Consider the following 13,014-nt stretch of genomic DNA (forward strand, 5'->3'; position numbering starts at 1 on the left):
AGTATATTTTCTTGATAATGCTTACTAAGATATCAAATGCACATCGTTTATTCGTCATTGAGTATTTTACGTAGTTGTTTTGTTACTTATACTTCCGTAAAAGGTTTTAATACCGTACTTCGTTTTACGCTTGTGTTGATAAACCATGTTGTGTGGATCTGAGCTACATGAGAATAGACGCTAGGTGGCAGCAGAGCAGCAGATAGTCTGTTAGGGAAAAGGGGAAAAGCAGAAAAAGACGCAGCTTGTCGCACCCTGATGACGCAGAAGCGTTTCAGGGAGTGCGACTGATGTGGAAGAAACAGTGAGAGAGTGGTTGTGTTTCTTTATTTTGATCAGACTCTTCAGCGCCTGGATGTTTGGACCATAAAAGTCTCCCAAATTTTTGGATTTACTGTAAATACTGCAAACACATTGCAGTGATGGCGGCAGGTATGTGCGGGTTAGCTTGTCTAAACACTTCTGCAGTTTGTTTTCTTGGAGGAAGGTGGTTGGCATCCGCTGTATTTCTTCTGAAATGTTTCCAAATGTTCTGCAGAGGATGAAATCAATCTGCTCGTCGTCGTCGTGGATGTGAACCCCATATGGTGGGGCCAGCAAGCTCAGCGTGAGCCAGGGGTATGACTGATATTATTCACACTCTTTAATGGCTGTGTAATGTAGTTAAGCTATTAATTGGTTATTAATTCTAAACAACACTGTCCTCTGGCTTCCACCCAGTTCACCCTCTCCAAGTGTATGGATGCTGTCATGGTGGTGGGAAACTCCCACATGGCCATGAGCAGGACTAACAAACTGGCTGTCATCGCCAGCCACTGTCAAGACAGGTAACAGGGGTTTAAATAAAAAAACCTGGTGACAGTTATTAGTTTCAAATAAGATTTTAAATTAAAAGCATATAAAACCAGATGAGGGTCTTAGATTTTCATTTAAATGCTAGTTGGTGGCTTAAAGGTGTATAATTAAGTTAAAATAGTTTGCTTGACCGTTTAGTTGTGAGCCCCTGGACTACAGTCCTTAGCAGGTAGTTATTTAATCTACCTCCACTTTGATACACTTTAACTTTATTTGAAATCAATGTATCACTTTTTTAATGCTATAGTAGAATTTCAGGATGTGAATCATTACTCATGTGCACATCTCTTCACTTTCTTTATTTCAGTTACTTCCTCTACCCCAGTAAAAGCTGGAGAGCCGGTGACAGTGGTGGGGAAGACGCGTCGTCCAGTGGAGACGGAAAGTACGAACTCCTGGCGGTGGCCAATAACCTTATTGCTGAAGAGATCAAGAATGTTATGGCAAACGGTGAGTACATGTACACATGCTGACAGCAAAAACAGTTGCTATCTTTGCTACACGTGGATTGTATTTACTTTTTTTCAGCTGCCAAATGTTGGAGACTGATTTGTGTCATTTGTGATTCCAGCTGAAGTGAAGGGAAATTCAACAGATACTCTGTTGGCTGGGTCTCTCGCCAAAGCTCTCTGCTGTATCCTTTTATGACACGTCGTGGCTTTTTATTGAGATAATCTAACATTCATGATCGACTTCAGGTAAAGAAGTGTAAAGAGGAGCTGCACAGAGATAATATATTAGATATATTTTAAGCATTTCTGAAAGAGTACAGAGATTACGTGTACAAATTAATTTCAATCTATTTCCTGTAATGACTTACAGGGTGCAGAAACGTTTGTCTTGGGAGAGTGATCTAATTGAACAGTTCATATTTTTTCCCCGTATGGAACAGAAGGAATGAGTGTGGCTGAGATGTTTTTCAAGTTTCTCTTTAACCTTTGAAACCCAGACATTAACAGGGTCTCAAAGGATCTGGAAGGTAAGCATTTTTCACAAAGCCTTGATTTAATCCCTTTGTGAATTCAAGGTTTTAGCACTCTGTAATGCGTGTTATTTCTCTTTTAGTCGGACAGGAGATTAAATCGAGAATATTGGTAAGAGCAACCTAACTTCAAGTGCGTTCGTTTTCTTCACCTGACGTTTTTAACACAAGCTCTGTGTTCTGGATAGGTGATAAAAGCAGCTGAGGACTGCGCCCGTCAGTACATGAACTTCATGAATGTGATATTCGCTGCCCAAAAGCAGGTAAAGTCATACTTCTGTTGCCTCCTGTAAGTGCATTTGTTTATTTGTATTTGTTTTTTAAAAAACACCATATTTTATGTTTAAAACAGAGCATCCTGATAGATGCTTGTGTGTTGGACTCAGAGTCAGGTCTACTTCAGCAGGTATGTTTTTATAGCTTTGAAAGCAGTATTACAGTTTTACAGCATGACATCATCGAAGATATGATACCAAGAGCTAAACCACTGATGTGTGGATGTTAAATAGAACATTAGAATACTTTATTAATATCATTTGTGTAAGCCAGGAGTGTTATTTTTGTTTTTTAGGCTTGTGATATAACTGGAGGATTGTACCTGAAGATACCACAGAAAGCAGCCCTGGCACAGTACCTTTTGGTGAGCGCACAACACAGTGCGAAACATTCCTGAGAACACGGTTTTACTTCTTTGAACATGAAGGCGGTTGTGTTTTTGTGCTGATGATGATGACGTTTTATCAAACAGTGGGTGTTCCTGCCTGACTCCGAGCAGCGTTCACAGCTGGTGCTGCCACCGCCTGCACACGTGGACTACAGAGCTGCGTGTTTCTGCCACCGTAACCTCATTGAAATCGGTTATGTTTGCTCAGTTTGTCTCTCAAGTAAGTTCCACTTAGAAGAAGTATTTAAATGACTGTGATACCCAGGTCAGAGTTACTACTACTACTGCTATTTTTTGGTGACTCCTTTTTCTTGTCTTTTTTTGCAGTTTTCTGCAACTTCAGCCCCATTTGTACAACGTGCGAGTAAGTATTTGTTTTATTATTGAAAGATTTATACCATACCTTGAAACGAAAACTATTTTGTGTATGTAGTACATCCGACACCTGTACCATGTGACTTCATCTTTATTTCATCTCCATTAATATCAAATGTGTCTCTCTTTAGGACTGCCTTCAAAATCCAACTACCACAGATGGTCAAGCCCAAAAAGAAGAAACTCAAGCAAGCCATGTGAATTTAGTTTGTATTTAAATTAAGAATAGACTATTTTGTTGGTTTAGATTTGTAAGAATATTAAGAGAGGTCCTAGAAACCTCTCTGAGGCAGTGGAGCCTCATGAACATGTTGAGTTGACCAACATTGACTCTTGAGATATGGATGGGCGCCGGTACTTCACTCAAAGTTTTTCAAATAGTATCTTATAGTCAATTATAAAACATGCACTCAAACATGTGGCCCATGTTTACATTTCTACTCAAGTCTTAATTATTTTGTTCATATAGCTAGAAATTGACAAAGTCTGCATGTAAATAGAGGAGTTGTTGCTTTTGAAAGAAAAAAACTTTTTATAATAAAGGCAGATTTTGTTCTTGTGAATGTTTGTCACAGCTTTTTGAAACAGCCATGTGTGTGAATAACGTATGTAACAGTTCAGACTCAGACTCAGCTTTATTGGTCATTAAGATGTGGTGAAGTGGAAATATTTAACAGTGTCCAAAAATGTTTCAGCTTTCAAATAAGCGTAATGGGTATTAAACACAGAACAATAGTCAAATTCAATGAAAACAATGAATAACGTGGAAAAAAACTTTTTTTCTAAAGTGAACCAATTCTGCTCAATCATTATTATCATTGCTTTTCACTGCCTGTGCATCTCTTCCAGTTACTACAATATGCCAATTATTTTTATCATGAATGTTCTTGATTAACTCTGACAAATTAAAACAAAAATTATGAATAGAGATGAATGAAACAGGCCAATTACAATGTTAGTGCACCTATTCTCCAGAGAGGAAGAACTCTTTGAATACAAAGCTGCAACGTTTACTCAGCTCTGAAGCCACGTGACTCCCTGGAAATAAGTATTTTGACTGATTTATTTTCTTGTAACTGAAGACCGTGCGAAAGGAATGGTCCCAAATCTTTATGAAGATGTTGAAAATTTTAATCCGATTGAAGTTCTGCAGTATGTACAAAGTCAGCGGGAAACCACTCATTGGGCAACATAAGTGGAGAAAATTTAAATAAATTCTGCACAACGTCACGGCAATTATCGCTGGACAGGAACAATGTTGCATCTGGAAGAAAAAAAAAGAACAGGTTTATGTGACACGGACAACTAAATAGCTGCTACTTAAACCAACTTATGTTTTGAGTATTTTGGTATAACACTAAAAACATTTCCATGTTGTACTAGAAATTTATCAGCATTTTTTTCTTGTGGGTTTTCTATTATTAGTGTCTTTACCAGCATCTCAGACATGTAGTTACTGTGACAGTGCCTCACTCACCCCAGCAGACCTCTGCCTGACCATCGCTGTGGAGTTAAGCTCATCTGAACTTTCTGGTCAACCCGGATAACGACAACACGCAATGGTTTCTGTAGGAGGACATAGTACTGCAGTTTTAGATAAAATACTCAGCAAAACGTCACCAATAGTCACTGGCAAAGCCAAGTATGGTTGGAAAACAAAAAAAGATCTAACAGTTACGGGGAGACCTTTGTCTTAGCAAAACAAATCTATCTAGTTAGTTAGTTATAGAAATGATACTGTCAGGAAATCAAAAAAAAAAAAGTTTTCAGCTCGACATGTATTTCTACAATTATTTTATCTGTGTATTTTTTCTTTCAAAATAAAATGCATAACAAAACATTGATTGACTAAACTAAACTGATTACTGCCCATAAAGGCTTCTGCGCGTTACATCTTACCCCTTCACTGTGTTGTACCACGGAAGCAATATTCTGGAGGTTCTGAAAGTTCTGCGAGTTCACAGAGCCAAACTCGATGACCTCATCACCGACTCTGAGTCCCTTTGAAAGAAAAACACCAATCACTACATTCACAGGGACAAAAACACATTCATTTCACTGCAAGTCTCAGATCTCAGATAATCTCGGCGTGCGTCACTCACAGCCGCACAAGCAGGTGAGCCGTCAGTCACAGCGTCCACCCGGGCAAAGGGAGGGGGCAGGGAAACCTGCTGCTCCATCGCCTCCCCCTGGGCCTCTGCCTCGTCCTGTGACCGCTTGGCTTTCTCGCGGGCGTGCAGCTTGTGCAGGGCTTCTTCGATCTCTACCATGATGGCCTTGTGATCGTTCTGCAGGCCTGAAAGACACAACCAAGTCTTCATCATTACAATGACATGTTTACGTTTATAAACAGATAGACTTACAGATGCAGAAGTGAGTCTGCTATTTAATTAATCAAAGCTTCAAGCAAGTAACCTTATGTTATCATAAAACAAATTATAAGTTTTGTACCATTTGGCACGCTGGCCAAGGGTTACATCGATTGATGAAAAAAAAGGTTAATTAAAAGTTAAACTAACACCCTGCATTGATATAGTGACATGTTGACATGAAGTATCGACTCTCAGCTGGTATCCTGTGTAAAGCATCTGCTCAGCTCTGTCGTGTGTCTTTACATAAAATGTAGCAAAAAGAACCATGCATTATATGTTGGAAAAGTTATTTGACATATTTTATCACATTATAGGCATATGTATAAAACGTTGAGACAATCAACTCATCACTTTAGGTTAAACACGACTCCATTATCTGAACGACCGTATCAGACTTTTGTTCCCTGCTGTCGTAGAAAAGCCCAGAAACAAACACACAGTGGTGCTGCTGCTTACATGATATGTTGTGCCTGGCTGTCCTGATCTGGTACACATTAACATCTGCTCGGGGGTACCCCTCGTCGTCAACCAGAGGCCCCTCCACTCCGACACCTTGCTGTAAACAACAAAGTAAACAAACACATATTCAGCTAACTACATATAGCGTTGAGTTAGCTTAGTGTCTAATTTGTGACAACACACTTACGTCCTCTAAAACGTCGTAATAAGCCTTTATCTGTTCTTCAATGTTGTCTTTCTTTTTCATAAGGTTTTTTACATCTTCCATAGTTATTTCCGAGTTTCCAGAACTGTTTTCTGTTGTCATCTTCATGGCTGCTGCTGCTGCGTGAGTTAGCTTCAACTACAAAGATGCTACTTCCGGTTGACTTCTTCTTCTTCTTCTGTCTTTAGGAGCGCCGCCTCTTTACTGCCGCCACCGGTTAAAACAGAAATTGCACGAAATCTTATATAATCCGTAATTTTGTAAATCTTTCATTTAAAATGTTCTTTGACAAAACTTAATACATACTCTAAGTTTAAAGATAGATAGATAGATAGATAGATAGATAGATAGATAGATAGATAGATAGATAGATAGATAGATAGATAGATAGATAGATAGATAGACAGATATTTTTTTTCTGTCCAACCAAATGTTTCTTTTACACCTTAATCAGTTATTTGCATCTAACATTAGAAACACATTTACTTGGGGAACATCCTCACAGCTATAAACAAGCATGTTCTCAAAATGTATACGAAATATTCACAGAAGGAAAATACAATGTATTTAATCACACCTTTAATATTAATATGTATACAATCACTGATCATAATATAAACTACTCAATTTCCTTCAGAAACTTTTCAACAGTTGTAAACAATGAGTCTGCACTCATTAACACAGATGGAACATTAAATCTTAGAAATGTTTTTGCGCCAGACTGTGGAGGCAACATGTTGAAAACAGTTACACAGCACATAAATACAACCCCAGACTTGTAGTGGTTGACAAGTGGCATCAAACATTTTTTTTTCCTGGATCACATTTAGGAATTTCACAGCAGCCTACAACGTGGATAGGCACAGTTGTATTCACTATCAGAAAAAAAACACAGGCACCTTTAAAGTGTTATGTAATAAGAGATGTGCAACCTGAGTGATCAATGTCCATCCAAGGCTATAAACCGGTTTTATACTTCAAACAGAATGCAAGTGCAATTAGTTTTTTTTAATCAAGTCATTCAACAACCTCCGTGTACTCTGTGATACCATACGTAAAAAGGTTCCTTCACTGTTGTTCATCTTCAGCTAGCATACAAACCCCCTCTTTGTGCAAATGTGACATTGGAATATAAATCTTATTGGTCCTACATTTGTTAGTGCTGGTGATTAAAAAGAGTCAAGTACCAGATTAAGAGTTTCTGTTTCAAAAACTAACAGTCTGTAACTTTTAACAGCTCCGTGTCATCTCTTTGCAGTGATGCATCCAGAGTTGATAAAGAAATGGCCGGTGGGAGCTCGGCCTGAGCGGTTATCTCCTTCTGTACCAGAGCAAACTGGGTTGTTGCCTCATCCAGTTGTGAATGAACTGCTTGGACCCACTTCTGTAGTTGAACATTGAGAGTACCCACTCCTTGGTCCAGCTTCTCCTGCCTGCCTTTAAGCTCTTCTAACAGGTGCTGTGTGTTACTGGCAACCTGCTGCCTCTTCTTTAACGCAGTAGGAGCCCGGTGACCCAGCATGTAGCCCTCAAACTCTTCTGGGCTGAGGCTGAGTGCAGGTCCATCCAGCTTTTCAATGAAGGCCACCGCACAAGACTAAATAAGAACAGAAGGACACAGGGCCTGTCAGAAACCTGACCTGTAGAGTGTGATGCATGAGCAACTTCGCAATAAACTTACCAAATTAGTGAAATAGTAGCCGCTCTCTCCTGCCATGATACTGTGAGGGAGACCGAAACGTATCACATACTGCATGTTGGAGTGCAGGCGAGGCGGATTGGCCTTTAGCACCACATAAACAAGGCCTGACAAGAAGTCATCAGCATTAGCAGGTTCACTGTTCCAGGCGGAGAGGGCTTCGAAGACGTGCTGGCTGCACTTGGACACACATGCAAGTTTGTCTTGAGGCGCTCGTTTGGCGTCCATTTCTATTATGGCTGTTGGAAAGAAATCCAGGACAGGAACCGTTTAGAAATTTCATTTGTGGCATGTGTGAAATATATGTGTGAAATATACTGCTTCCTCAAAATTTTAATTAATCATTTTGGAGAAATCGACATATGGATTTCTCTCTGTCAAATACACGTATACAGTTAGCTTGTCTTATAGTAAAGCTTGAAAATTTCTATGAAGTCACTAATGGTATTCACAAGAAAGAAAACGAGCATTTCCCAAAAAACATCAAACTACTCCATTAAGTAACAAGGTTTTAAGTCACCTGTTATTGCAGGCAGAAAGGGGTCCCCTGTGACTGAGGTCTTTTTATCCGGGTAAGGTACGTTCAACATCTGTGGTGTAACCCAGTTTAAGGACCTGCAAAATAAAGACATCAGTGACAGACAGGATTTTAGGATCCAAATCCTGACCAAGGCTTTATCTGAGGCTTTAACCAAGACATAGGTGACTAATACTGTGAACAAAAGTTACCGTATCCTTTTCTGGAGAGCCAGGTCCTTCTGTTCATCATCACAGCTATCGTGGCAGAAAACCCACTTATGCAAACGTGTCATTATTAACTTCTCTACATGCTCCATTATCTGAGTAACCTGGGCCTCGGGTAAACCTGAGAACGAAAGAGACAGCGCTAAAGTCATGAAGCTTTCTCATGTCCTCAGAGATGTGCTCAACCCATTTGTACTCACTGCTAAAATATTCAGCAAAAGACTGGTAGAAATCTTGCACGAGGTCTGACTGCTTCTGTATCGGCAGATCCTTGTAAAGAATGCGAATCTGTGATCAGCGCTGACATGTAAAAGAGGAGTTATGCAAAGTTGAATGTTCAGATCATCTTACATGATAAGCCTCCACTGTGTTGAGGAAAGCTGTACAGCGGGACTGCAGACGCTGGGAAGAAGGACTCCGGAGAATCTTCAGGAAACCTGTGAAGTCCCCGGGCTCAAGGCTTTGGTAGGCCTTTAACAAAGCTGCTTGTCTTTCAGAGGGCTCTAGAAAAAACAAAAAAACAGTTTAAGTTGCATCAGATGAACTAAACACAGAGAAAAGATGAAATGATGAAAAACGGTATGTCCTTCCCTAATTTCCTAATTCGATGTGCCTGTGTCACGTGACCTTTTCCCAGAAGAAAACAAGTCAGAAATCAACAGTCTACGCTAAGAGTGGTTGTTTATGATGTGACGTTGGCCAACATGTGCAGGAGGAAAGCTATTTATTAATTTATGGAGTATGGGAATGCACATACTCATGCCAAGATGCTCTTAGAGACAGAACAAACTTTTGGGAGAAATAACCTCTGGCCTGATTTAACAAATATGTAAGTGTTTGTCCATAACGACCACTGTTATATCTGAAAGAGGAAGAGGGAGGCTTGCAGGCTGAAGTGCACAGTCCCCAGCTGTGAAGCACTGGGGTGGCAGCATTAGGCTGTGGGGGGGCGCTTTGCTGCAGGAGGAAGAACTGGTGCACTTCAGAAAATAGGTGGCAGATTATGTTGACATAATAAAGCAACGTCTCAAGACACCAGCCAGACGACCAGCTCCGACCTCAGTTTAATGGGAAATTTCTGAACTGAAGAAGTGTGAGCGAGCAAGGAGGCTTACATATCTTAGTCCACCAGTTACATCAGCACCATCACGTGGAACGGCTTAAATTTCCTGCACATTATTGTTAGATGCTTGTGAAAGGCTGAAACTTTTATATATGATTAACTGGGAATTAATAAAGAAATAAAGGCTAAAATAAATATTTCTCTCTTCTATTGTTTTGGAATTTTGCATTATTAAAATAAAGTAGATATCCACATTGTTTTAAGCCTGCAAATGTTTACTACGATGTCACGAATTGTGGAAAAAGTGAGTTCAAAAGTGTCTGGCTAAGCTTTGTGAAAACTTTGGACTTCCACTATGGCAGCTATTTAAGCTTTATGGCCTCAGGACAGTCTTAAAGTTTTTATGCAAATGGAAAAAAACGCAGACTCTCTGGAAGGTCAGCCAGTCAGAGTTTACCCTTTGACCTCGACACATTTTATATAATCATGAGACAGAGTTGGGCGCAGCTGAACATCTCTATGCTGACTTTGCTTTTTATGCAGTTACCAGTTATCTTCGTTGCGTTGCAGATTGTAAGACTTTTTATCACATTGGGGCTTTTGTTGGCTTCCCTCAAACAAGATTTTGGCAACACATGATAGAGATGATAAGAGCAAGGATGTAAAAAAACAGACACAGCTAAAAGAATTACCTTGAGGTTTTGGGGGAGATGGGCTGCCCCAGAAGAGTCTCCTCATGGTGTTAATCCGACGAGCTTTCTCAATGTTTTTCTTCTCCTCAAACTTGGAGAATGTGGGGGGTGTGCCATCATTGCTCGGCCTGCAAGGAATGACAGTATTAGACATCCTAACAGTAGCTGACAGAAAACATATATATATATGGACAGGTTAGAAGATAGATCTGTCAGCATTAAGGTTAATGTGCCACCCTTACATGTTCAGACGTGATGATATTAAGGACATTATATTATCAATACTTCTCTAGTCAGGTAATGATCAATGGTGCAAGTGTCTTTCATGCTTTTTAAGATGTGGGATAAATCCATTGACACCCTTATTGTCCAGTACCATACAGTGAAATTAAAGCTGACCGTGTGTCCTGTCTGGGAGCTGCAGCCGGACGCGCTCTTTCTCTCCAGCACTTGGAGCAGAAGCCTTGCCACGCCGGGTTTCCATAGTATCCGCAGGCGTTCTTGCAGAGCAGTTTCTCCTGAGAAACTCTGATTCCTCTTTGCTTGTCAGTCCACATTGTAGATTCGCTCTCTCTCATATATCCCTACCTGTTGCACATCAACACATTAACATATCAATAAGTTCCATCAGACATTGTAGGAAAAAGCTAATCCGTCTGAAAACATACAGTTTGTGTTCAATGTCTGAGACTGGGTCTAAATCTCACAGCGTCAGTGTTCACAATTAACTTATTGTGCAAAGCTTGACACATAACCTCAAGCAGTTTAATCTTTATTTGCCTGGTTTGTAGGTCACATGGAGACACAGGACACAGCACGGGAAATCAAAACCCAGTCGCTCCAAAGAATTCCTAGATGTGTTGCCGAGTTATGCACCACATAAAGTAAAACTCAAAGTCTATTCGCTAAATACCCCGATAGGAGTACAATCAAACATCGTTTATGAGAGTTGGGCGCTAGCTGTTAGCTAATAGTCTAAAAGCTGGAGCGGCTGACTGTCAGCTGAGATAACGCCGGCTAAGGCTAAAGTTAAAGCTAGCTGAGCCTTAAGTGACCATTCAAACTGCTCACCTGTCCGCTGCTGAAATCATAACAAGCCTTTAGTCGCCTTCTTATCGGTACGTCTCTTCACTTTCTGGCGTCCTGACACTCCTAAACTCAGCCTGTAGAGTGAGAACAACAATGGCTCTAACCTCGGCCAGTCACGCGTATAAACTAAAAATGTGAAGGAGAATTAACGGAAACGTACGGCGAGGAAGAAAAAAAAAAAAAAGGGAAAAAAAAAGATTTATTGCACAAGAACGCAACCAAAAATAGAATCTACGTCCAACAAGTCAGGAAGTGTAGGAGGAAACAGAAAAGTTTTAATAACATCTACTTTGACATCGTGTCGAGATTTCAAAATAAGAGGAGTATCCTCAGGTAAATGTACCAATCCCCAGCTTCAAAACGCCCCAATCGCCTTATAAATCACATTTAATAAACAAACGAGATACAGTCACGACAGATTGGCTTATATTCTCCAAAATTTGGGTATCAACTAGTATTCAGATTGTCCCTAATATTTTATTCTGAAATAACCGGAGATTGTGCAATGTTTTTCAATCTAAGCGTAGTCTTTCGAATTAACAGATAAAATAAAAGTCATGGGTACATTTATCTTGGCTTCACTTGATACATCAATAGTAAAAGTAAAAAGCTAAAATGAATGATTTACCATATACGGGCGGTTTTTGTGTTTTTTAAGACTCACACGTTCACAAACAGGGGGTTTACTTCCCCTTAGTGGTCATGTTTAAGAACTGCAAAACAATATTAGAGAATAGATTTCATTGCCGTTTGCACAGGTACAAGACAGTTCATAAACATTGTTTGAGCAAGCAAAAACAAAGACAAAATAAGAGTATAAAAAGGAAAGAATATAATATATATAATAATAATATATAATATAATATAGAATATAACTATAAAAGTACACATTAGGGTTATTGCAATTATGGTGAGAGAAAAGTTTTTAAATTTCATGTGCACCTCCACTTCATGATGTAAATGAGGTGGGGTATGTGGTAATCCTTCAGTCTTCATGCCCTTGGTTATCATCCTGATAGCGGCTGGAAAGAAACTGTTATAGAAGCGAAACCTGTGAGCATTGATGTTCTCTTGTCTGTGGTGTCTCAGACCAGGTCCACATGTACCAAAGCAATCTTTTTATCTTTGGTGGTGGTTCCAAACCACAACATGATGATAGTGAGAATGCTTTCAGCGAGAGAGTCTTTCTTTAGAAAGTACTGCCACTACTTTGCCTCCTTCACTATAGCCCTGGATATGTGTAGCGGCAAATAAGTTTCATCATTATTAAGTTACATTACAATATTAGTATTACATTCAAAACACTCAAGTACTACAGTAATCAAATTATCTACTACACCAAACTTTAAGTAGTACAGTTATCAAATTGTTCTGAAAAAAGAACAAAATGAGTAATAATTGTCCTTCACCGTTAACATTTTTGAGAGTACAGTTCAACATTTCTCAGTGTGAATAACACAACTTTCATTATTTTTTTATAAAAGCACTAAGTCATGTTTGTAGCCAACCATATCTATATCAGCAATTAATTATAATAAGACGTTAACATTATTAGCCAAGGTCTTAGAATGACTTTAATGATCCACAAGGGAAATTACTTGGTCACTGTAGCTGCACATAAAAGAAATACTCTTAAGAACCACAGTTTAAAGAAAAAGATAAACTAAAATAAGATTAAAATAAAATATAAGTAATATCTAGTAAACTACAATAAAAAATAGTGTAAGCAAAAAAAAAAAAAAAAAAAATTACAGAATTACCATATGAACAAATGTACAACAAATAAGATATAACCAATATAACAAAATTAAATGA

The 13,014-nt window shown here is 39.1% G+C and overlaps 3 protein-coding genes across 3 annotated transcripts; 1 reads left to right on the plus strand and 2 right to left on the minus strand.

Moving 5' to 3' along the window:
• The first annotated feature begins 245 nt into the window (after nucleotides 1-245).
• Nucleotides 246-3,433, plus strand: gtf2h3 (general transcription factor IIH, polypeptide 3). The gene is made up of 13 exons (XM_047590799.1): nucleotides 246-432; nucleotides 539-618; nucleotides 721-827; nucleotides 1,163-1,305; nucleotides 1,427-1,489; nucleotides 1,805-1,834; nucleotides 1,921-1,949; nucleotides 2,026-2,100; nucleotides 2,190-2,243; nucleotides 2,409-2,477; nucleotides 2,586-2,721; nucleotides 2,829-2,865; nucleotides 3,008-3,433. Exons 1-13 carry the CDS (start codon nucleotides 423-425, stop codon nucleotides 3,075-3,077), a joined length of 903 nt encoding a protein of 300 aa, XP_047446755.1. The 5' UTR covers nucleotides 246-422; the 3' UTR covers nucleotides 3,078-3,433.
• A 552-nt stretch (nucleotides 3,434-3,985) lies between these two features.
• psmd9 (proteasome 26S subunit, non-ATPase 9) lies at nucleotides 3,986-6,074 on the minus strand. Its single transcript, XM_047590800.1, has 6 exons — nucleotides 5,895-6,074; nucleotides 5,705-5,804; nucleotides 4,979-5,172; nucleotides 4,776-4,877; nucleotides 4,354-4,442; nucleotides 3,986-4,140 (listed from the first exon to the last, which is right to left on the minus strand). The coding sequence occupies exons 1-6, from the start codon at nucleotides 6,018-6,020 to the stop codon at nucleotides 4,113-4,115; spliced, it is 639 nt and encodes a 212-aa protein (XP_047446756.1). The 5' UTR covers nucleotides 6,021-6,074; the 3' UTR covers nucleotides 3,986-4,112.
• A 400-nt stretch (nucleotides 6,075-6,474) lies between these two features.
• Nucleotides 6,475-11,453, minus strand: LOC125011593 (rab5 GDP/GTP exchange factor-like). Its single transcript, XM_047590798.1, has 9 exons — nucleotides 11,182-11,453; nucleotides 10,510-10,698; nucleotides 10,111-10,238; nucleotides 8,707-8,858; nucleotides 8,556-8,625; nucleotides 8,341-8,476; nucleotides 8,132-8,226; nucleotides 7,594-7,850; nucleotides 6,475-7,509 (listed from the first exon to the last, which is right to left on the minus strand). The coding sequence occupies exons 2-9, from the start codon at nucleotides 10,686-10,688 to the stop codon at nucleotides 7,126-7,128; spliced, it is 1,401 nt and encodes a 466-aa protein (XP_047446754.1). The 5' UTR covers nucleotides 10,689-10,698; nucleotides 11,182-11,453; the 3' UTR covers nucleotides 6,475-7,125.
• Nucleotides 11,454-13,014: the final 1,561 nt, after the last annotated feature.

This window comes from Mugil cephalus, chromosome 8 (genome assembly GCF_022458985.1).
Source record: "Mugil cephalus isolate CIBA_MC_2020 chromosome 8, CIBA_Mcephalus_1.1, whole genome shotgun sequence".
NCBI lineage: Eukaryota > Metazoa > Chordata > Actinopteri > Mugiliformes > Mugilidae > Mugil > Mugil cephalus.